The sequence below is a fragment of the Rhinolophus sinicus genome, chromosome 4 (assembly GCF_057876585.1).
Source record: "Rhinolophus sinicus isolate RSI-liver-muscle chromosome 4, RSI-T2T, whole genome shotgun sequence".
Taxonomy (NCBI): domain Eukaryota; kingdom Metazoa; phylum Chordata; class Mammalia; order Chiroptera; family Rhinolophidae; genus Rhinolophus; species Rhinolophus sinicus.
In genome coordinates, this window is record NC_142504.1 from 87,175,565 (window position 1) to 87,200,363 (window position 24,799).

The 24,799-nt window shown below is 37.8% G+C and overlaps 1 protein-coding gene across 41 annotated transcripts in view; it reads left to right on the plus strand.

Annotated features, from left to right (window-relative positions):
- The window catches only part of DTNA (dystrobrevin alpha), a 355,317-nt gene that overhangs the window by 214,835 nt on the left and 115,683 nt on the right, over positions 1–24,799 (plus strand). For 18 of the 41 annotated variants that reach the window (XM_074340145.2, XM_074340141.2, XM_074340164.2 and 15 more), the window contains 2 exons: positions 14,443–14,510; positions 24,440–24,520. In XM_074340145.2, coding sequence (XP_074196246.2) covers positions 14,444–14,510; positions 24,440–24,520 — 148 coding nt within the window. In that variant the 5' untranslated portion in view covers position 14,443. Of the gene's footprint in view, positions 1–2,029; positions 2,150–14,442; positions 14,511–24,439; positions 24,521–24,799 lie in introns of those variants that run through there. The other 23 variants (XM_074340150.2, XM_074340155.2, XM_074340140.2 and 20 more) reach the window with 12 other exon arrangements.

The window sequence follows — 24,799 nt, forward strand, 5'->3', positions numbered from 1 at the left end:
TACTACAGAGGCCCTTAGACACAGGAGGCATGTCTACTCAATTAGCTCATGTAATCACAGGCTGCCATAATAGAAGCACATCTGAACCAAGGAAGGCATACACGGTACAGGCTTAGCTGATGAGAATATCCCAGGACCTCATAAATTAAACAATGTAGCATTTCTACTTCTTTCCAAACAAAGGTATCCATATCGGTGTTTGCCACTCGAAACACCTGGTTTACTAAAAACCCAGATTATCACATAAACCGGGCTAAGCCTGGACATGTTTTTGAGGTTCAGTTGTCACCCTCCTATAGCTCCTTTCTCTCCTGTTTCCTCTCACTGCACCTATGCCTCTTTATTCTGTCCGTCTGTCTGCTGTCCTGATCTGACGAATCCCTTCCCTCTACTGTTAGGACTCTACTTTGTCTGAAAGAGGCGAGCATTCAACAGTAAGAAATGCTGATCTAATAGTCATGCCCCTTTCGATATCCCTTATATCTGGAGTTTTGTGCAGCGTTTACGGTCTTAGAAGGGTCCTGGTTCTGAACGCCCAGAGCCATGAGCAGCACATTAAGGATTAGTGCAGAATGCCATGCTGGAGAAAGTTTCCCAGATCAATGCTACAAATAGCTCTTGACAAGTTTTGCAGAGAAAAGCTACATAATCAGTTTGAACCTTTTAAACTGAAAAAACACCTGATTCTGATTCTGTGTGAGAAGAATATAAGCAGGCTCTATATCAAACCTAAACAATTTGTCATATGTAAGGGACATATTTTAAAACTAAAAAAGTGACTATTGTTTTTTTCCCTTTCCTTTTTTTTTTTTTTTTTTTTGGAAAGGAGTAATCCGGTTCGCTTTCTGTTCTTCACCATCACAAAAGTCTTTTCCCTACACACTTCCAGAAAATATTGGCATAATGCTAAAGTTTGGATGAACAAAGGCACACCAAACTTTAAAGAGCTCTGTCATTTCAAGGTCTCATTAGCTTGGTTGCTTTGCAGACAATTAATGGACCTTAGAGAACAATAATTCTCAAGTTTGAAACATTTCCTGGTATATGAGGCAGTACCATAGGTCAATGACTTGTTTGCTTGAAAGGACTTCAGTGGATCTTTGGGATTATGACATTCAATTGTGAACTCCAAGATTCTCATTCTTCATTCCTCCTCTCATCCCTTACACCCCATATTCCTTTCTTGAAGGGATTTCACACTAGAGTTTTCACACTAGAAAGACTGGCTCAAAGATAGAGCTATGTAAATCAAAACAGACAAAAAAGTGGCATGGGCGTGTGAAGGCAATATGATAGACTGAAAAGCATCTATAGCTAGGACCCAGGAAATTTACATTCTGACCTTGCTTTGCTACTTCACTGTGCAGCCTTGGACCTATTGCTAGATTTCTGAGTTTCACTGTTCTCACCAAGTGATACCACAAAGTCAGGAAATGGTAGTACAGAAACATATTACAAATGGGAAAGTAATGGTGAGGAACGTCTTGGTCTGACTCCTTTATTCATGCACCACTTCCATTTGCCCCTGAAATGTTAGGCAGGCCTGACTTTATGTGACTGTAAGCGACAGGAACGACTCATGTTTCAAGCTTAATAATGTAATGGCTCACAGCTGGAACCAAGTGTCTCTGAGATGGATTTCTATATTATGTGAGCTCAAAGGATACTGTTGGTCACGTATAGTAAACTTCCTAAGTCCCAGAATCCCTTTCAACAGCTTTGTGGAGCTTAGAAAAAAAAACAGTTTTTTAGTAGTTAGTTCTCTCAGGGCCTAATCATTTCCAGGTAGTAGTTTAGACTCATTTAGTCTTTGAAGTCACTAAGGTGCTATTAAGTGCATCACTGCTCTGGTGCATTGAATGACAGTGAAGTGGTGGACGCTAGCCTGTGTGCTCAGCACCGTCAGGAAGTAGCTTAAGTACCCTCCACAAAAGCCTTTGTTAAAAAAGAACGGATTGTTCAGTCAGGGACACTGAGCCTGCTGCTATTACCCTTTGCTGTGTTCTGATGAGGGCCAGGGACACTTGTTTCCGTAAATGCAAACGCTGAAGCATAAATCTGGAACACTGGCTTTCAGTATTTACAGATTCACGGAGAGAACACATCCTCGTATGATGCATCAGAAGAGTGATTTTTTACAATCTCAAAAGTATGTCTACAGTGGTGTTAATGCTATTTGGCTAAAAATGTTTTGTTCGAGTGCTACAGTTCTTATTTTGAATCACTGTGACTGTTTCTACTGGTGTATCTGTGAAATGGAGGTATTTGAAATATGGCCATCATGAGTCAGAGAAGCGCAGAGTGTGTGTGTGTGTGGGGGGGGGGTATTTACAAATACTAATTGGGAGAATTGTAATTCAAAACTTAGCTTTGTTTTCTGGTTCTCTGGGCAGGTCTGTGTCTACATGACTGTATATCACTTTGTCTTTTATTTTATAGTAAGAATAATACTAAGTAAGTGTGTGATCTTTTAATTGGCTTAATGTAATTCTTTGCAGTATTGGCTTTTGGAGTTATAAAGTTCCCAGTAGCAGGCACCTCATGTCCACACCCTTTAGTTAGCTGGCAAATCTTATGTTTCATAATATTATATCTATTATAAGCAGAGCATTCTCCCATCCAGATGATTTTCGATATGTGGTAGACTGGGTTGCAGTGATTCTTCTACTGTGATAGTCAGATGTGTGATCTCATATTTCAGTAATCTGAAAATATTCTTTACTATATTTACCTCTATTAAATTTGATCGTATTAATTAAGCAAGGAAAACTAATTAAAAATATTGATATAAATGGAATCAGAGTGCAGCCTAGTTATTTCTAATCAGGAAGCCCCTGAAATTGAAAGGGTTTGTGTCAATGGTAACCTTTTGTCCAAGGATTTCAGCACTAACCCTCTGGAGTGGAATATTTCTAGCATGTAGTTGATATAGTGACTCCTGTATGAGCCATCCAGATGTGTTCAGGAATTACTGAGGGAGAAAGTACTCAATTTGAGTTTGTTTTATGATGGCATTTAGCAGGTGCTTTGTAAGTGTTGGTCAAACATATATGGCAGTAGGATGAAGAGAGTAAAAGCTTAGAGTGAATGTCTGTCAGACTGACCTAAGTTTAAATTTCAACTCTTTAAAATCTCTTAAGTCTCACTTTCCTCACCTGTAAAATGAGGATATTAAAACCACTACATCTGAGGATTAAATAAGATCATGAAAATTTGTAATTAACATATGTAGGTTTCAATAAATGAATATATTATATTTAGGAGCTAATAGAGTCTACGAAAGAATCAGTTAGCAGAACAGCACGATGACTGAGTATATACCCTCTAGAGAGATTTCTGAAGTGCAAACCCTAGTTTGGTGGCTGCCAGCAATGAGCTCTTGTGAAAGTTTCTTAATCTTTCTCAGCTGTATTATTTTCCTGTTCCCACAGTCACAAATTATCACAAATTTACTGGCCTAAAACAACACAGATGTATTATCTTATAGTTCTGGAGGTCCAGAAGTCCAAAATGGGTCTGATTATGCTAAAATCAGGGTGTCGGCAGGGTTGCTTTCCTTCTGGAAAGTTCTAGAGGAGAATCCGTTTCCTTGCCTTTTCCAGCTTCTAGAGGCCACCTACATTCTTTAGTTTGTGGGCCTTTCCTCCATCTTCAAAGTCTTTCTTTCCTTTATGAGGACTATTATAATTAATTGGGCCCACACAGATAATCCAGGATAATCTCAAGATCTTTAATTTAATTACATCAGTGAAGTCTCTTTTGCCATGTAAGGTACCATATTCACAAATTCTGGGAATTAGGACATGGGCATCCTTGTGGAAAGCGTTATTCTGTCTACCTCATCAGCCTTGGTTTTCTCCTCTGTAAAACAGGATAGTATAACATGACCTATCTCAAAGTTAGGGTAGAAGTAAATAGGATATTTTATGTAAAATGCTAAGTTCAGAGCCTACCCACACATGGCAGGCACTTAATTAATGTTGGCTGTTATTATCAGTGAATGAATCTCATAGTCCCTTCCTGCTACATTACCCAGGCATTCATGCCTCTGCCTCAACGGGATGATTTAGAGGGCCTGCGTAATTCAAGACTGAAAAGAAAGGCTCATTCCCACCAGCTATTCATCCCCACTCAAATTCTTGGCAGCTACCAATGTAGAGCCATGGCTCTCTCGAGAAACAGAGATTTTTTTCTGGTCGTTCCCCTTAATTTCAGACAAAACTCTCTTCAATGGAAGGGACATAACTAAGAGCCCTATATTTCATACAAACAGATCCAGAGGCAAGAAATAAGGGCAGCCTCTGTTTCTTCTCTTTCCATTCTGTACTCCTGTCAAGCGAGTCAACGCTTGTCTCATGGAAAGGACCATGGTTTGCAAAATGCCATTGTTTACTGCTGGGGATCTTGCAGCCATAACTGTTGGCTGTTCATATACTCTGCCTGTTTCTTTTCCATGTGGCCTATTTAATTTTGGCCTGTGTATTCATTAACCGCAGACACTTGGCTGTACTTTTATTGGATAGCAATCATCCGAGTCCCTACAATGTCATTGCTATTTTCTAAGTTCTTTTATATTGTTTAAGCCTGAGATATTCTCCATAGAGAGAATGTGAGTGGGGAAATGGAACAAAAAAGCATCATTTTAATTAATTTAATATTTAACTATGGGTTGATCTCTATTCCACTTTTTACTGAGACATTAAACTAGATTGAAAAGTGGTTAAATGTAGGTTCCCTTAAGTCCTCATTTTAAGTGAAAACAAAATAGCTCCTTCTGCACACTATAACAGAATTCTTGAGATTTACCCTTTAATAATATTTGTTCTGGCACAAATAAATTTTCAGAGACATATAGAAGAATTAGTAGGGAAGAAAGGGATTTTTTTTTTAATTTAGTAAACATTCCCTTTGATCTTTTATACCTATCTTGGTCTGCATTCTTCTGACACTTTGTTATTGGTTCTGAATCCATAAATACATAGTAATGGTTATATTGACATCTTCCCACCTACCTACCTTAGCCCTCTTCCACCATTTCCCCTCCCATCTTCCTTATCTCAAAAGACCGTTGCCTCCTGTAGCCTCCGGAGCATATCATCCAAACCTGATCTCTCCAGGAAGTATTCAAGAGCAATGATTGTTTCTTTTTCCCAGTCAATCAAAATTGCCATGTCCTCACTGTATTTATCTCAAACAAGTATTTTTTTTAAAAAAAAGGCAACTAAATTTGTTAACCTAAGGTGGACTTTCAAATTCTCTGAGGAAAATTTGCATTTTTAAGGACATAAAATTGATTTTTTCCTAGTTTTATTGACGTATAATTGACAAATAAAATTGTAACATATTTAAAATGTACGACATGAGTATTTCATACACGTATACATTGTGAAATGATTCCCACAAAGTTAAGATATCCATCGCCTCACTAGTTATCTTTTTTAATTTTTTATTTTTGATGAAAACCAGATCTCTGTTGGCAAATTTCACATTTAAAATACAGTATAATTAAATACAGTCACCACACTGTACATTATTTAGAGCCTCAGAACTTACTCATCGTAAAACTTCCTTTTTTCTTTTCCCACTGTACTTGCCTGGTCTTTCTTTCTCAAGCTAAGAACTGTCTGTTTCGTTGGTTTGAGTCATATTCCCTCATACACGTAGAAATGAAGACAATGACTAAAGGAGCTGGGTTAAGGAAATAAAATTAAGAGCAAGAAGAGAAGGCTGGATCAGAGGTAGAGGAGAAAAAATGGAAAGAGGAGAGGGGGAAGAAAATGAAGGGAGGAATGCAGAGGATATATGCACCTTATGACTTACAGGTCTCTTTCCCTAGCAAAATTGTGACATTGTGACATATTAACTCCATCTTGCCTAGCTCTCCTTGATGTCCACTGATGCATATCTTAAATTATGCTCTACCCCAATTCAGTATGTGTATGTGTGGGCAATGTCCTACCACCACTACCCTTAGGGAAAAAAAGAGAGTGGTCCTCTTGAGTCATAATACAATGCCGTTTTGGTCTTTCTTAAGAGGCCCAATGGACTCTACAGTCCGACATGTCTGGTTTTAAACCCTAAATTGGTCATTTGGGCAATTACTTAATCTCTCTGAAGGTTGGTTTCCACATCAGTAAAATGGGAATAATAATAACATTATGGTGTACTTACAAGAACATAAATGTGAAATTTTTTGCATGGTACTTGGTACATAGTAAGCTTTTTTTGTGAAATTATAATTGTTTTAATTAGTGTTGTGCCAATTATTCTTATTTTTATTCTTACTATTACTATTTCTTCTCCCAGAAAAAGTCAGATTTTTTTGTACTGTTGCAGAAAACTTGTCCTATTGCAGAAAACAATGTATTTACTTGCCTACCTAGCACTTTTCCACCTTCCCAAACTCAGCACTCCCCAACCCTAAAAAATGAAATGGAAATTTTCAAGCACACAAGCCTCTCTGGCTAACATCTCAATGCTCCATGTTCTGTCATCCACTTTTATTCTCATTCTCCTTTTCCCAGTTCTCATGGAAATCACACTCCTAGAAGTCTAGATAACAATTAGCCCGTGATCAGTAGCAGCTCTGGTTGTTGTGGTTCTCAACACATGATAGTTGGACAAGGGAGGACCTATTTCTTTCTGCCACTCTTTCTAAGATCTTCCAAAACAAAAGATAAAGTAGAATCCTTTCAAGCACTAGGAGTCATGCTGGTGATGTCCCACAGTACTTTGGATTTCCCAGCTGACGGTTGTGGCCTAACACATGAATATTGAGTTTGTATACCCCGGCACTCTGGTTTCTACCACATGAGGAACCCCTGACCTGGGGGGGGGGGGGGAGGTGGAAGAAGGGGGGGAGCCTTCTCCTATCATCACTGCCCCACCTGAACATCTCTCCTTTCCTGGCTTTATGAAGCCGCTGCCAGCCTTCTGCTCTCTCCCCTGGATAGTTGCTCTATCGATGCATCCACTGTGACTGGCTGCCCCCTTTCACTATGAGTTGGTGCTGCCTATAAAATAAAGCTACCTTTGTTTCTCACCAAATCCCGGCCTTCTTCCCCTAAACCAGCCCATGCAGGGAACTATAATTCCTTTGTTTGTGTATCCATGGACATGAATATTTGGGGAGTGAAGGGGAGGTGAAGGTCCATCCCTTTTATCAAATCATTAAAAGGCCCTAAACCTTAAAAAAATGACAGACTAGACTGTTTTGCACTGCTTAATCAGTGAATATATTCTGTCTTGTCACAGCCTTTTACTGAGAAGCTAAATTTAGCTCAGTCACTTGAAAAAAATAATTGGGATTACAATCTTTAAAGTTTTCCAAAATATTTTACTTTTATAAATGTGTGTGTGTGTGTGTGTGTTATAATCCCACTGTAATGAAATAAGTGGGGGCTCAAAAAATTCAATTACAAAATTTAGGGTTTTCTTATTGCAAGATTAATGGAAAAATAGTCTTCTAATTATGGAGAAGAGGGGAATTTTCATTTATTAGTTACTTAGGAAAAAGAAACAGACCTATGTTTATAAACAGTGCCATCTTAGACTGAATTGAGAATGTTCCAAATGATAAGAAGGCTGTCATTTCCCAACATCCGCCCCACAGACATGAAGAACTTAAGAACTCTGCAGTTCCAGCAGGAGAGCTGGGAACACTTTCACTCCAGTGTTAGGGTCGCCCATTGTTCCACCATGACAATGTGTGCCTATACACCTAACATTACTGCTCTTGAGCAATACAGATACACACACACACACACACACACACACACACACACACACACACACACAGCCATTGTCCCAAAGGCACATCATGTTGGATAAAACATGGTTATCTGAAAGAGCTGAGATCCCAGCACAGTGCAGCAAACAGACGCCACCCTCCTTACGGGTGTCTCCCCTTGGTACCCTTGGGTCCTTTTGATCAAGCTCTTGGCACGGTTCCCTAGTCCTTCAGAGGCATTCTCATAACTATGAACCTCACATGACAGTCCAAATTTTGATCATTTTCCTTCCAGAAAGTTCCTTTTTACCCATGCCAAGTTGCTCCCAGCTTCACTTTGCAGTCTTGAAGCCCTTACTGATAGTAAGAGGGAGGTGAGGGTGATACCAGCTGCTATGGAGCAGGAGTCCTAGCTTTGTTCCAAGTCAAATGAAATCAAATGAAACCAAATAAAACCAAATGTCCTTAAATGTCATGGACTCTCTTACCCCAGAACAGCAGGTTCCTTTCTGACTTGAAAGTACCACCGAGAGTCATTTTTTCCCAGAATAAAAATGGTTTTCTCATTTTTAATGGCATTTTCTATTTTTTTAAGTTTGCCTCATTAGGTACCTGTATCAATGTATGTATATGTATATTTACATTCCCCAAAGAATTAATTATCTTCTCCTTTGGCTCAAAGTATATTTTATAATGTGTATTATGAGCTAGAGAAACATATTACAAAGCAACATAAGAATTCCAACCTAATGTTATGCAAATAAGTTCATGGTCAAGCTCAACTAGCATCATATTTCTAGCTCAAACCTGGTTATGTATTAGGACAACCTACGGTGGTTTTAAAAAGCACAAATGCTCTGCTCCAGCCCCAGATTCAGTAAATTCAGGTATTTGTATTTTTGGTACAGTCTCCAGGCTGGTGTGATGGGCAACCACATCTGAGAACTACAATGGCAGATAACATTCCAGGGAAGTTCAAATCACTGGTAGTATATCGAGCTGGTCATTACACTAAAATTGTGAGCTCATGACCCTTGCCCCCAAAACAAGACCCAAGTTCCAAAAACAGAAGATAATGTTCAAAGTAAAAGACAAAGTCAGAAACCCATTATAGCCATTTATTTTAGTAACAGTATTTTCCTAATTTCAGGGGCTCATCTCTCAATAAAGGACTAGGAAGTAAAAGGAAATGCAGTTATACCTTGCCTCAGGAAAGAGCTCTGAATGCTTTTTTATTATATTGCCAAAGAGTAGGACTAGAATGTAAATCTGAGAAAGTCATATCAGAGGCCTCTTTCATTAACAGAAATGGAAACAGGCATGTATATGCTGCCAATAAATCAATTAAAGGAGGAAAAGGAGCTTGAAATGGCCTTCATTGCAGTTATTAACTTCAGAGAGTGCAGCAGTTGATGACTGCTGAACCCAGCATCTTCTTGTCAACCACCTGGAGCAAAATGGAGGAAAATAAAGCATGGAAACAGTGTCATCATACTAAACACAAAGTCTGCAAGTCTTCAGTATTTGTTAAAATGGAGCAAAAGCAAAGCAGAGCCAGACGTTTCTGAAAACATTGTCGGCTTTTGCGGATTGAAAACTGTGAGAGTGTGAATTGGTGTGTGAGTTGCTGTGTTTATATGTGTCTGGGTTGACATAAATCTGGAGGCTGGAAATTATTTTAATCACTGTGATAATTTCCAGTATAACAATGTATTAAAATAAGAGGATCCCATTAGGAAGTGTCCCACAAAGAAATCTCAGTGAAATTTGAGAGTGCTATGGACCCTTCCCCTCTCCATTCTGCTTTTGGCCTGGTAGTTACTGAATTCTATCAACTTCTTTTCAGTTTACCAGTTTCAGAAAAATCTTAATTAGTGTGGAACAGTGGCAGATGGAATAAGATTACTGGCAATTAGAATTCATACCAGCCTAGGAATTTAAATATTAAAAGCAAAAAAGAAAAAGTGGATTCAATTTCCTGCCCTGCCAGAAAATACTGTATGTTTTTGAGCATCCAATTTACCTGCCCGAGTCTTAAGTTCTTCCACTGTAACTTGGAAATTATAATATCTCCCCCACCTCCTCACAAGGTTATAGGGAAAAGCATTTTATAATCTTCAGAAACGTATACAAATGGAAGACACCATTAGGTTAAACTTCTACCTTTAAAATGTCTTCTATGTCATATGTAATAGAAATGTATGTTTATTGTGGATGATATTGGAGTGATGATGTGAAGGAAGTAACGAGAATGTGATATTTCAATGTGAACTTATTCTCACTTTGCCAAAATACAGTTCACATTTCTTCTAACACTTTGTGTCCTACATTTAGATTTATTCTTTATGTCTTGCTGTTTCCCACACTGTCCTACTCTGTTATTTCATTCCTCCCGCATATATAGGGGCAAAGAGTTGGAACTCTCCCTGACCAGTTTTCAGCCCTCTTTTAATGACTATGCTGGAACAAGGGTGACTTGGTGAACTCACCTCCTACGAACTCATTATTGCCATGAGAGCCACAGATTGTTTCCTAACGTGTGAAGTGCTGTGGGAGAGCAAAAGCTGAGGTCCTCACCCCTGCTCTTCCCATGAGAACTGCCAATCACCAAGTCCTATTGAATGCTTTCTAAATCTCTCTGAAATCAATCTTTTAGCATAAAACAGAATATCCTCACTCCTGAATCACAGAAGTATCCAGCTAACTGGACTCTTCCCTTCATTATGTACTCCTACCCCCTACCCCCTTGGCTACACAATCTCTCCTCCACTCACCATGCTGGGGTAATCTTAACAAAAACCTAAATCTGTACACATCAGTTCCCTACTTACACTTTGGATGGCACCCTGTCTCTTATAGGAAAGCCCTATACTGTCTAGACATGACAAATAAGGCTCTCTAGATGTGCTGTCTGTTCACCTCTCCAGCATCTCCTCAGAGATGCACTCAGCAATACTGAACTTGTATTCAGCAATACTGAACTATCCCCAATTCCCAAATGCCCTGTATACCCTTTTTAAAGCTCCATGCTTTTTCATGATTCCCTCTAACTATAATTGCCCTTCCTTTGCTCTTTTCTATCTGGAAAATTTCTATTCACCCTTTAAAACTCTTTTCCAGAGTCACCCTTTCTTTGATGCCTTTTTCAGATCTTTCCAGAAATAAACTACTATATTTAGCAGTGCATACTTTCATTATTGTACATACTACACCAAATTAAAATTATTTGTTAAAATAACGTGTTTCCCTTTCAAAACGGTGAGCTTTTTAAGGGCAAGGATCATGTCTTACTAATCTTTGGATCTTGAGAAACTAGTAGAGTGTCTAAAAATCATAGTTACATTATAAACATTTCTGAAGAAAATGAATGGATGGATTCTCATAAGTGAAAACAACACATACCCTGTATAATTCGTGAGGCTGAGCTCTAGTTAATGGGAAAAAAAAAAATCTGATGGGCTCATCACTTATTTATCATTGTTAGTTCTGTTTTGCTCTTTTGATGTTCATGTAATCTTCTGGTAAATTCTAAGATTGTAAGCATCTCATCTACTTGAAGGAGCAACACAAACTTACCCCAATTAGGCCTATTAGTGAGCCATGCACTTTGTGACATTGTGTTATCACAGATGGGTTATTTTCCCTTCATCTTCTCCATACGACTTTGAGGAGCTATTGTTATACTGAAAGTCATGAAAAGCTAAGCTTGACAACTTCAGAAGTAAAATTGCTCACTAAACGGAGCCCCTCCTTCCCCTACTGAAAGTGTTGCTCTTCTCTCTTTCTAAAGCCATGAGAATGTGTGTCTCAGGCATGTGTCTCAAATCCTACCGATCAAAGTTAAATTGCAAACTAAGGCTCCCAGAATGGGGCTCCTTGCCTGTTGGATTCATGAGCTTACTTTGTCTGCAAGTTCCACTATTGAATCAATGTAAGCTGTAAACTAGCGTGTCTCCCTTTTTCACTATTATGACTGTGATCAATGGGTAATAAGTGAGTATTCTCAATTTTATCTGACAGTGCTGCTTCCCAGGAAACTTGGGGAGTAAAACGAGAAGTGTGTAATTTTTCCTTTTATATTTATGATTATATTCCATGCTTTCTATTATTTCACACCACTGAGTTTTTCCTTCTTTTCCTCATAAGGTATATATTTTACTTAGAAGTGAGAATTAATACGTATTGTGTAACAAATGATGGTTCTTTTATGAGTTAATTAACCAAAAAAAAGAAGAAGAAGAAGAAGAAGAGGAAAAAGGTAATAAATAGACCAAAAGATGATATCAACATAGTTTGCATCTAATTCAACGTCTGTTTCATAAGACAAGGTTTTGGTTTAAAATGTATGGCCCTAGATTACTATAGATATAGTTTCTCTCCTTTCAAATAATTATCTCTGAAACTAGTACAATTTGAATTTTACTCTTTTCTGAGTCCGTTTTTGAAAATACAATTGAGGTCTATTTCATGGAAAGCAGACTTGTCTCTTTGTTTTTGTTTTTTGTTTGTTTTGTACAATAAGTATACCTAGTATTTGTTCATTGGATTTTGCTAGGCGCTGTGAAGAATTTAAAATTTTTGACGTTGCTGCCCTTAAAACCCTTACAGTGAATCACACAAAAAATCAACTAGACAAAGAGGTGTCACAACAGTAAAAGATGAGTAACACAGGCAGTAAGTCCTTGGAGTTCAGAAGCCAGTCTTTACCTCCCTGACATTTTCAATCAGAGTTTTCCAGCCTGCCATCCTTTGTGATTTATTTTTAATGTTGTTGTTTTTTTTTTATCTCATTTCAGCATATAGACAGATACAAGAACATATCACTGGTTCTATCCCCTATCTCTCTTTTGACTCAGCTCTACTTCCCATCTCTTGAAATAAAAATTGGAGGCTATATCCAGACTATTTTGTGAATGTCAGCTTCGTATCTATCGACTTCCTCTGGAGTAATGATGGGGTTAGGTGAACCAGGGGGGACATGTTTTTCTTCGGATATCTCTCTATATGAGTATATTAACCATACCTACATATTTAAAATCTCACAAAAAGGAAAATATTTCATCGTGTTCAGCAGTGAATTGTTACCAAAGCTTCATTAAAAACTCTGCTCCTTTCCAATTATTGTTTAACCTGACCCTGGTTATATTATCAACCATTGTGGATGGGTACACATTTTCCTTAACTCTGTAAAAAGGCTGATCCATGCCCTTCTTTCCTTGTCTGGAAATAGGCAAATAATCCTTGACTCATGAAAGCAACTGCTGAGGCTGTTTGACCAGTTTGACTGACAGCACAATGTTTCACCACCAATTTTTCCTTTTACCTTCGAGTGAGTCAATTTGTACATAGCACTATTACTGCCTCTTGAGCACTCTTCTGCAAATACTTCTGTTAAATTGACCCCCAGGAAATAACCTCTCTCACATTCACATACCTTTCTTTCCACTTCTACAGCTATAAGTCCCTCATTGTGTTTTCATTGCTTGTATGCTTTTGCATCTCCCCCATTAGAGTGTAAGAACCTTGAGGGCAGGAGCTATGACTTGATCACTGTTGTATACCCAGAATTTCATTTGGTGTCTGGAGTATGGAAGGTACTCAATAATGATTTGTTAAGCTCAGCACCATACCCACCCAATCATAGAGAGTTAGGGGAATTTCGGAGGAAGATACACTTAAGTTGAGACCTGAAGGGTAACCGTAAGTTAGCTAAACATAGGGAGAGGGCAATCCAGACAAAAAAATAACATGGACAAAGACCCATATTTGAGAAAGAGCAGGCAAAAAGATCAGCTATGCCTTATATTTACCCGGCCTGAGATTCAAAATATAGTGGTATACGTATAAATGTATACACGTCTGTGAGAGAGAGGAAACCTTATTTTTTTAAGTTTTATTAGATATACTGAAAAGCTAACTCCATCAACCTATAAAACCCTTGCTATTTAGCCCAAAACCCTCTATCTGACTAAACAACATTTCCATTAACTTTCTCATTAATTTCTTTTTCCTCAAGTCAAATTTTAACTTTTTGTATCTTTTTTCATTCTCTGTTTTGCTGGTATTTTTAAAAATAGATCCACTGCAGACAATAGTATGTTTATTTAATTAGAGAGATGTGACCCAACCTAACCACCTTGCATGAAATGATGTATACAAAAACTATTGCAGTTTCCACACACACAACTTAGGAATGAACATTTAGAAAATTACCTGCTTCTAAAATGAGGTTTTGGGGTGCACAAGGGACAACTTGCAGCAGAATGTGGTGGAAGGCATACAGGTCTTAGAGTCTAAACGTCTATGCCATTAACTACACTAAGTTCATGAGACTCTCAATCTCATCATTTATTGAATGAGATCCATAATAACTGCTATATTCTTCATAGGTATTCCCAAAATTGAAAGAATATATGTGAAATGAATCACCTAATCAATTGTAGACGGTTGTATTCAGTTATAGCACAAGGTCATTTGCTATTGTAGTTGTCATATGTTAAAAAGTAAAAATGGTATACCCCCTACAACAACAACATTATATATGGAAAAATATGTACAGCAATTTAAGTTAGTGAAAATATAACTTTTGAAAAACACAGTTTTAAATAGTTCGTCTGTGTTTGTGGCCTAACTACAGCAAGTGCATTTACATAGAAATAGCTGTTTGCCTCAAGCATGAGGATAATATATATTGTAACCATTTTGTCTCATAGAATGATTGAAGATAGTGGGAAAAGAGGAAATACCATGGCAGAAAGAAGACAGCTGTTTGCAGAGATGAGTAAGTATTTAACTTTTAAGGAAGATCCTACAATTTCCATTGAATACTCATGGAGAGGCTAGGTATAACCATTTAATCCTTATGACATGTGTACTTTTCCTTAAAGTCCTAAATTTGTTGCGTGAAATGTGCATTTTGGCATTTTTACCTTCTATTAGGTAAAAGTTAAATTACTCGGTGAATCATCATAATTTGTTACTCCACTATATATTTTATATGAAAGAAAAAGTTTCATGGACCTAAATGTGTATGAGTATGTACAAGAGTATATGTATACACACACACACACACACACACACACACACACACACATTCAATAAACACTATTTAGTGTGGCAGTAATACAGTCCACTAACCTTTAAAGTCTGTGTTCATCTTTCTGCACTATCTCAGTGTCCAGCATATTGTAGGTTCTAGACAACATTTGTGAAATGAAACCTTGAATGTCTTACCTACAAAAGCATATCATATGGTTATATGGAAAAGAGGAATCAGGCATGATTACCAGACCACACTAGAAACTGTCATTTGGAGTTCATGCAGGGTGAAGAATCTGTCCTACAAACCAGTTCCTAAAAAGTGAAAAGGAAAACAAAAGTTTAGAAGAGCTTGGAGGTGACCTGCTATACTAGAGAAACCAAATCAATACAATATTTACTGATTCTGAAGCAGAACCATTAAACAAAGGCTACTGGTTTGTGTAAATCAGTGGTTGGTAGCAGCTCCCTTATAGACCATGTTTCTTATTCATAAGGAAGAAAACCTGCACATTAGGGGAAGAAAAACACATCTGAAATTAAATGTTATATAGAAAAAAAGTACAGTTCTATTACTGTCTTTTTATCGCTCCTTCCCTGCATAAGAAATGAGGATGAGCAGAAGTGAGTTGTAAGCCTTTTGCCCTGAGAAGGCAGTAGACAAAATTAGGTTTCTATGAAAATTCAAACTGATTGGCAAGAATGAGGGTCGGAGCAAATAAAGTCCCAGATAATAAGATTCATATTTTCTTTTATCATTTCCTGATAATCTGGTGCCACCAAGACAATGTTAGAACTAACAAAGAGAAAAGAAAATTAAAATTGATGTGGGGAATCTCAATCCTGTTCCTTCCCTCTTCCACTTTTAGAAACGTGTCTAAAATGCCTGTGAGTGTTTCAGCCATGACCTTCCAATTTCATAGGCCATGTGTGGTACTGTATCTTCACTCCTGGCATGGCTGGTCACCTGGAATTATGACCTTGTTGATAGAAATCTAACAGAGCAAGGAATCTGATTACTCCTTGCCCATATAAACAAAATTTCAAGCCGCACAGATATCCTCCCACATCATAGGTTCTTAGACTGAAAAGACAAGAGCCATGTCCATCAGGGGCCAGTGTTTTGACAGAAAAAGCAAAACATATTAATATTTAACATAAAAAAGCAGTAGTCTTGGGGAAGATCTTTAAATTTATCATTGTTACATTAAAAACTCTATCAGTCAACACACTGTAAATATTATAAAAGTGTGCTTATTTAATAATTTTTTTTAAACACTTATCTGAGTTTAAGTACATTATCTCAGTTCTTTCCGTGCCTGGTGAAGTGCCTGGCACAGAAAAATGCATATGTCACACATGCGTTTTGAATTGAAGTTGTCCAACTCAAAGAAAGATCGACATCAGTTTTATAGCCATAGAAAGAGAAAGGCTGTAAATTTTTCAAATGAGAGAGACTTAGGAAAATTGTACATTTATTTTCAAAATTGTAACTTTGTCTTTTATAGAAAATTTTCAGGGTTGTCATGCATTTTATGAAATCATTTATGAGTTGTCCTGATTAGTGATCAGAATAGTTAAGCAAGCCACCCAAATATGTATCTTTCTTCATAGGGTATGCTAAATAATAAAGTCAGATGTTGGCCAAAGACCGGTAAACACATCTGACCTTTACAATCCATTAGTGAGCACCATGTTTAGATCAACACTAAGTAGGACATGTCCACAGTGAGTGGGATTTTGCCAGATAAAACATTTGACTGATTTCAAAGGGAAGAATTGATTTTTGATAGGTGGACTGTCACACAAAAGAGAAAAGCAATCTCACTGAGGATGTGTTAAGTGGTTGAAAAATATATGGATTATACCCTCGCTCTATCAGCAGGACACCAAAGAAAGACAAGGAAACTACTAGCTACTAGTATTACAGAAGACTGACACAGAAACTTGGAAAGTAACTTCTTCTAAGAATCTATGGTATCTAAACAGGGAGCTAAAAAAGGAAGAACTTGTAAATCTAGTCAGCTAAATATTATCTAGAAACATTAAAAAAAAAAAAAAAAAAAACAGCAAAACAAAGTGCCAAAAAGAGTCTTTGTTTTGGAAATTACAAGTGCCAAAGAAAAATTGCCTGTGAAGGGTTAAGAAGGCAAGGAAGACTTTATAGAAGACTCTTGCAACAGGGGAGGGAGATTGAACTCAACTCCATAGAACAAAAGAAGGAGGTGGGGTGGCATTTAAGCACTGGGATGAGCTAGTGTAACAGTACTGAAGGATATTAGTGGGTAAGTTGGTCAATTGTGTTTGCTAATTGTCACAAGTGGGAAGTTAGGCTTCTACCTTCCCACAGAGACTGGGAGATTTCCTGCAATTATTGCATTTCAAAGAGATGGCTCCCATATCCTTGAGAAAGATGTTCCTGGGTTTTTAAACTGACAAAAAGCTGGGAGATTTATATCTCAAAGACAAAGAATTTACAATAGAAAGTTTTCTAAAGTAGATGCTCTAAGAAAAAGTTCAGAGGCCTAGAGTCAGGAAGAAGCCTGAATAAAGGTTAGTCAAGCCGAGGGGAACATTAAAGCATCTTGCCCTTACAAAGGCCAAGAACAGAGGACAGGCAATAATAATTAATAAGAAGAACAATTGATAAGAAATTTTGGCAAATTGAGGTGATTACAGCACATATGTGTTAAATATCTACCCTGACCTCATAACCACAAAACAGAAAGCAGAAAGAAATGAAATTAAGAGTAGTCTGGACTCACAAATAAGCAAAAAAGGCCTAGCTTTATATATAAAACAACAACAACGATAAGGATTGTGGCCACCTACTTTGATTAAAGAAATTCTGGGCAAGTTGCCCTTAGGCAAAAAGTCCCTTCAGTATAATGCCCTAATTGTCAATTTATCTAGTACCTTCTATTAAAGCTGAAAAGACTAGTTAAATGTAAATGTCATTCTCACCTTGGCCTTTCCAGCTGTTTAGCAGCTCAAACAAGTTTACCACACTGGCTTTTAGCAGAAGAGTTTGTTCTTAGAATTAAACTCACCTTCTTCTCTGTTTTCCTGCTCTCAGAGCACATTTACTCTGTCTTGTATGACACTTGTGAACACATACGTGTCACTCACTATGGTGAACTCCTTAGGGACAGACTCTAGACCTTTTCCTTCAAATCCATTCACCTTTTCCTTCAAATCCATAGATGTTGAATCAATGTTGATTTAAAAGCCTCCAGGGTACAGGATGGGTAGGTTTTAATGAGAGGAAAGTGGTTGGAAAACCCTCTTTCAGAACTTGGAAGGTTTCCTAACAGGAGGAAGGTCTTGGAGAGAAAGCAGAGTGACCTCTAGGTGAAGGAGGGACCAGAAATCAAAGGGAGGCAAATACAGGTACTCAACAAATACTGTTGAATTGTTTCAATTCAGACTGTCCTTCTTCAAAATGTTGACTCCAGTCAGCAGGTGCATAGTTGGAATGGACCCCAGAGCGTGATTTTGCAATGCACAGTATGAGTTTTAGGAAAACAGACTTCAAATATTCAGAAAAATGACGTGGATGGCCCACTACCATAGGCCACAGTGGATACAGTGACCATTTTTATTTGATTCTTCTTCTCTCATGCATTCAGCCTCTTTAAGGTGTTAACACCATGGCTCTCTATCCTGCAAGTTACCTCATGTCACCATCCTAGTCTGTTTCCTTGTATTTTCTGACCACTCTACCTCTCTTTTTCTTTCTTTTTGTACCCTCCAGAACCCCTGCAGTCAGGTTTTACCAAAGTGATGTTCTTGAGTAATTCTTTCCATATGTAATTTGACTTTATCTCAAGGCCTCACCATTATGGTTAGGGCTCTCAAGTATCGAAGGATTCCTTCAAAACCACCTGCCACATTCTCATGAACCAGTTTATCCAGAATAATCAACATATAAACTCAATGACTTTTTCAGCTTTGCCTCCTCATAGTCAAAGCTTCTACTGATGAAGCAGTTTGAGGTGGGCTCACCATTAAATGAACTAAGTAGCCATCTCAAAAAAGCCAATGTCCCTGCCAGGGGTTTTGCCTTCCAGTATTTCCAAAGCCATGCAGTTCTTGAACAACTACCAGACAGTTGGGCACTGTTGAGAAGTGGGGAGGAAATTCCTATTCCTAATTGTGTGCCTCATTTTGTCACCTAGAATGTAGAATAGGCTTACTTGTCCACACAGTCTCCTATGGAAAATTATTCACAGTCTTGGCCCAGTCAAGATGCATTGCTACAGTTTATATGTTTGTTAGTAATTCCTAAAATGTATTCCATAGTCAGGACTTCATATTCATATATTCAACTGCCACTGGATAGCTTCACTTGGACATCCCACAAGCAACTCAAACTCATTGAGCCCAAAACTAAAGTCTTCATCTTCACCCATCTATAACCTGTTCCTCCCTGTTTGTACCTTAGCTTAGTGAGGGCCACCCCATCCCATTGAGTTTGTTGCCTACAGTAGAAATTTAAGGATTACCTTTGACCCCCATACGTCTTTACACTTTACCCCTCTCTCTCTCTCTCTCTCTCTCTCTCTCTCTCTCTCTCTCTCTCTCTCTCTCTCTCTCTCTCTCTCTCTCTCTGTCTCATACACATACAGTCAATCCCCAAGCATGGAAAAGGGTTCAGACACAGGGGTCATAGGCTTCATCTTTATTCTGTAAATATTTGTTGAGTGAAGTTGAAAAATGAAAGATATTTAAGAATGTGAATGACTATATAAAAAAGTTTATAATGAGCTATCAAAACATAGGAGACAAAACATACATTAATTGTGTTAAACTATTCTGAGTGTAATGAAGTTAAAGCCAAAAATTAGGTAAGACTTGTTGGTTGGTTGGTTGGTTGGTTGGTTGGTTGGTTGGTTGGTTGGTTGGTTGGTTGGTTGGTTGGATAGATTGTTGGATGGATAGATGAATAAATGGAAAGCAAGAAAGAAGGAAGGAGGAAGAAAGGGAGAAAGAGAGGGAGAGAGTAAGAAAAGAAGAGACAGAGGGAGAAAGGGAAGAGACAAAAATCTTGAAAAGGAAAGCTAAATAAAGGAAAAACAGGATTTATAGGCGATAACAGTGTAATCAATCAGAATTTCTTAACTGTATCTTTGCTTTCATCTTTATCACTTTCTTCCAACTGTGATGTGGGTATGAGAGGTTTGAGGAGATGGTGCAAGAACATTAAGTTGCTTTCAATGAATTAGCTTAAAAAATTTTATTATGAAAAGTTTCAAATGCATACAAAAGTAGAGAAAATAGTATTTAGTTCTGCCCTTAATTATTTACCTCTAATCCCCACTGTATTATTATGAATCAAATCTCAGACATTCTTTAAATGAGCTGAATTTCTATGTTTTAAAGAATTATATCCCAGTGATATAATAATAATGGAAAAAACACTATCCTTGATTTTGTGAAAGAATGAAGAGAACATTGGGAAAAAAGAAAGATAAGGAAAAGCTGTACTCATTTTTTTATTACAAAGGGAGACTATAGATTCTTGGGAATCTAAGGTATGAAATTCATATAAGTTTCGTGATCAATGGATTTTTTTTTCAGATCATGAATGAAAGATAGTGGTAATCCTAGCCATTTCAACATGCTAAGAACAAAGATTTCTCTATTGACTTCATTTCCTTATTCATTTATTCAAATTCCATCTTTTTTATAGAGGAATTAATTCAGCTAATTTCCCTTTTTAATAAGACTGTTATCTCAGAAAAATACCATAAGATAAAAATGAACCTTAATTTCAGTGAGATACTGACAAAGTCTCTTAGGTTGTGCATGTGTTAGAGAAACATGGCTGGACCACTATATAGTTTGGTCGATTTATAGTGTTGTGACCATGTCAGGAGGCTAAGTAACTAGTCAATCAACTTGGAGGATGGCTCTAGTACTACCCTGGAAGAGTCTGTTTGCGGCCCTTCAGGTACTTGATTTTAAGCAACAACTTGGCTACAGAAGACATGCGTCTATTCCCAGGGAGGGTATGAATTTATACACTTTCAAGAAGAGACTCTACATGTAAAACTAATTCCAGTTCATGGTTTATTGGGGCAAACACAAAGAAATGTATTTTAACAAGGTGTATAAACAGAGCAAGAGTCTAATGCCATGTTTCAGGTCAGTTGTTTTGTTTTATTTCGTCCCAGAACTCATTATGGACCCTGTTGCCACTTACACTGTCTATGCAAGATGGTGTACTGCTATATCTGAAAAGCTGAATTTCACTGCTCACCATATCCCTTTTAATATTCAGAACTACCCTCAGCCAGGAAGAACTTACACAAATAGGGAACTCACACACCTCCGGACCCATTCCTGATTTTTAAATAAAATAGAGAGTCAGTTAAGTCCACATCGTGACAGGGTAGGTGAGCAGTCAGTGCCTCCTGCCCCGAAACGTTACTCTACTCCCCTCTTTACTGCATCTTGGAGAGGTGCACCTTTGCCAAAGTGCCCCTAGGGCCTCAGTGAGGGAGGTGCAGAGGAGCGAGGGTTTCTGTTCCCAGAGGATAAGATGTTTCTGGAGCTATGGAATTTAATTGTGTGCTGCTTCACAATCCTTTTAGGTTTAAAACATTCTTGAAGAACTTACACAAATAATCTATGTCCCTGATGTCTTCCTTGGAAGGATTGTTTACAGATATTGAGACTCCTGATTGTTGAGCCAAACTCAGCATCACTGAAACGATATCCTCATCCAGAGGAAAAGGCAGATTTAGCGCTCGGGTATTCTGATAGCTACACTGTCTGGTTATCAGGCATCCTAGAGTGTTCATTTTTCACATAAGCCTCTCAGATTTACAGAGAACATGAAACTGGGAAGCCCCTTTGAAATGTCAATGACAAAACCAAAAATGTTTTAAAATATCAGAAAGGTTAGAAGCATGAGCTAAAAATTAAAAGAAACTAACCGGATACAGATGAAGTCCTACCTTTAGCCCCCAGAGAAGCATTTAAATAGGAAAAGAAAACATCTGACTTCATATAAGTACATATGATTTTTTTAATGAACTGCAGGCTTACAAAGAGCCCAAAGAATGAGTCATCTATAAAAAAAAAAAATATTTATTAGTAGATGGCCTCATCAAAGGTGATAATAATTCCTTGCTATATATTCTATACAGGTGAGACAGTGGCTGTGGCATTTGGTTTAATTTTCTATATATGTGTATCATTTTAGGAGACATTAACCAGGCATAGAATGGATGACTAGAATCATTAAGGGCCTCAAAACCTTGCCTGATTCTGAGAATAATAATAGCAGCATCCATGTATTGCAGTCCTATTGTGTGCCGTGCTCAATGGCAGACATTGTACTTGAAATGGCTGTGCAGTCGAACATCTTCACCTAAAAAGTCAAGGAGAAGCTACTTCCCCAGCTAAACTGTAAACTGCATGATGATAGGTACTTTTGTACATGATCTTCTGACGGTAATGAAGATGGTAATAATGATAATGATAGCAGCTTCCCAATGTTTGGGAAAGAAATTATCAAGTGACAGGGAGAAAAGATGATGTGGCTCCAGAAGGGAAACTAGGTCAGATGGATTGAAGTTACAGTGAGGCAAATTAAAGCTCAAATATACCGGGGGCACCAAAAAAATGTATACAATTGGTCAACGTTGCTCAAGCAGTTGTTCACCATAATCAGAAGGGTCTGGACGCTGATGGTAACCACTTTGAGCACCTCTGGTAATTGCAGAAGTCAAGTGTGACTTGTGTTCATCTTTGGTTATCAGTATATATATTGAGTATTACAATTTTAATAGTTTTTTTTCCTTTCTTAAAATGTGTATACATTTTTTTGACACCGTGTGTGTGTGTGTGTGTGTGTGTGTGTGTGTGTGTAAGAAATGGCTATCACTTATTGTTGCTCAGAAATGACACAGGAAGTCTTTAAGGAGGACCATCTCCTATCAAGCACTCTGTGTACCAGCTACCAAGTTTACCAGCCAGTAAAGTTGACATTGTTAGTTGATAACTGGTATCCTTATTTTATACATGAGGAAATTGGACATTAAGTTAAACTTGCCAAAGTGCACGCAACTAGGAAGTGACAGGTAAGGTTTTATTGACTGTAAAGTTTATTCATTTTCGCTAAGTTATAATCATCTCTATCATTGAAAATAATCTTACATGGATGCTGGCTAAATGTTTACCTCTTGAGAACATGTATAAGGGAATTCCTCAACTGGGTGAGGGTAAGTCCTTACCTCTTTTATCCTTCAAACACTCAGTATCAATGAACCTGTTTGTCAAGTAATAAACTTTCTTAATAATGAATATTTAATTATCTGCCCTTATAAAACCATAAAGTAATAGGATATTGATAGTATTTTTAAATGAATTGTAAGAGATCAGTTTGAGTTGAGGGACTGCTACATACTCTCTCTGTGAGGGACACTTGCTAATTTACCCCAAGTTTCATTAGGAAAGAACTTAATCAGTCTCCTAATATAATTACTTCCAGGATAGTTAATTTACCTGCTACTCTATTGTATTCTGAAGCATTTATATAGCACTTTTCCTGGTGAAGAGAAAGTTCATACTGGTCAAAATACACTTGTGTGCCTTTACATCAGTTATGAACCATAAACTTGGGCTTAAAGAAACCCAGATATTTAGAAGTGGAGGCAAGTGGACATTGGTTGGAAGTCCGGTATGTTCTGAACACATTCTAGAGATTAGCATATTCAGAGGAGGGTGGGAGGATCACTGGAATCTCAGGTGCTACGTAACACGCAGCCCATCGCAGGGAGTTGTGAGGAGACCAGCCCAAGGCTGGCAGAGGTTCTGGGGTGGGGAGTAGTGGGAACTATTGTTTGGTGGGTAGGATGGGAAGAGCCTGAAGAGGGACTTGGATTCTGAGTAGAACATTCAGACCTGGTGCTGTGGATATCGCAAGCCATGCTGGATTCCTGAGTGGAAAAGTGCAATAGGAAAAGGCATTCAAGAATATAGGGAACGTGTTTCTCTATGTTAGAAAGGAACTGGAAGCCACAAAGTAAGAGTGGTGGTTGTTTTTAGAAAGGACTCTCCTCTGAGGTTGACAGAAAAGCTTACGAGAAAGATACTGGTAATAATGATGAATACTTACTTCGTACTCACCGGGTGCCAAGCAGTGTTCTCCATGCTTTAGGTATAGTCACTCATTCATCCTTACAATGACCAATGAATAAGTAGTAGTATGATCATCATCTCCATCTTCCAGATGAGGAAACTGAGATTTCTAAAATCAATTGGCCTAAGATCAGACAGAAAAGATGCCCAACATTCAGCATATGCTGCCTTTATAACCTTGTTCTAATGACTAACCACAGTGCATTTTAAAATGATTATTTGATGATATTACTATTTGATGTCATCTAACTGTTTAAGTCACAGCTGAGCAGATTGTTCTCTGAGTTGGCAGACACCACAAGGCTGAGGGGCTGATCCTAATCTCCAGTGTTGATTACATGTGCTCTCCTCCCCTAGAACCTGAAGGATACGGGACAGATCTTTTCAAGTCTTAAAGTTATATTTATATTCTAATAAAAGCAAAATTAAGTGTATGGGTTATATGTTATGTTGTTTTATTAAAACATTGTAAATTCCTTTCCACACACATGGCATACCATATGTGCACGTTTTCCCTTCCAGGGGCTCAAGATCTGGACCGCATCCGACTTTCCACCTACAGAACAGCATGCAAGCTTAGGTTCGTTCAGAAGAAATGCAATTGTAAGTATGCCAGTTGTTTGGACTAATTACCCTCACGAATCCTATGGTTTGCATTTGTTATTTAGTTTATTAAAACTAGGTTTTCTGCAGGTATTGATAAATCTATGTTTACACAACAATAAAAAGTATTATGATACACAAATGGCAGAGAGACTATTCCCAAGTAGTTCTGAAGGCTTAATTACTCTAAATTGGTAAAGTGTTCCATCCTGCCATTGGAATGGTTTCAATCTGGATGGATGTTTTTCTTCTTTTCTCTGTCCTTGGTATTATAAATGC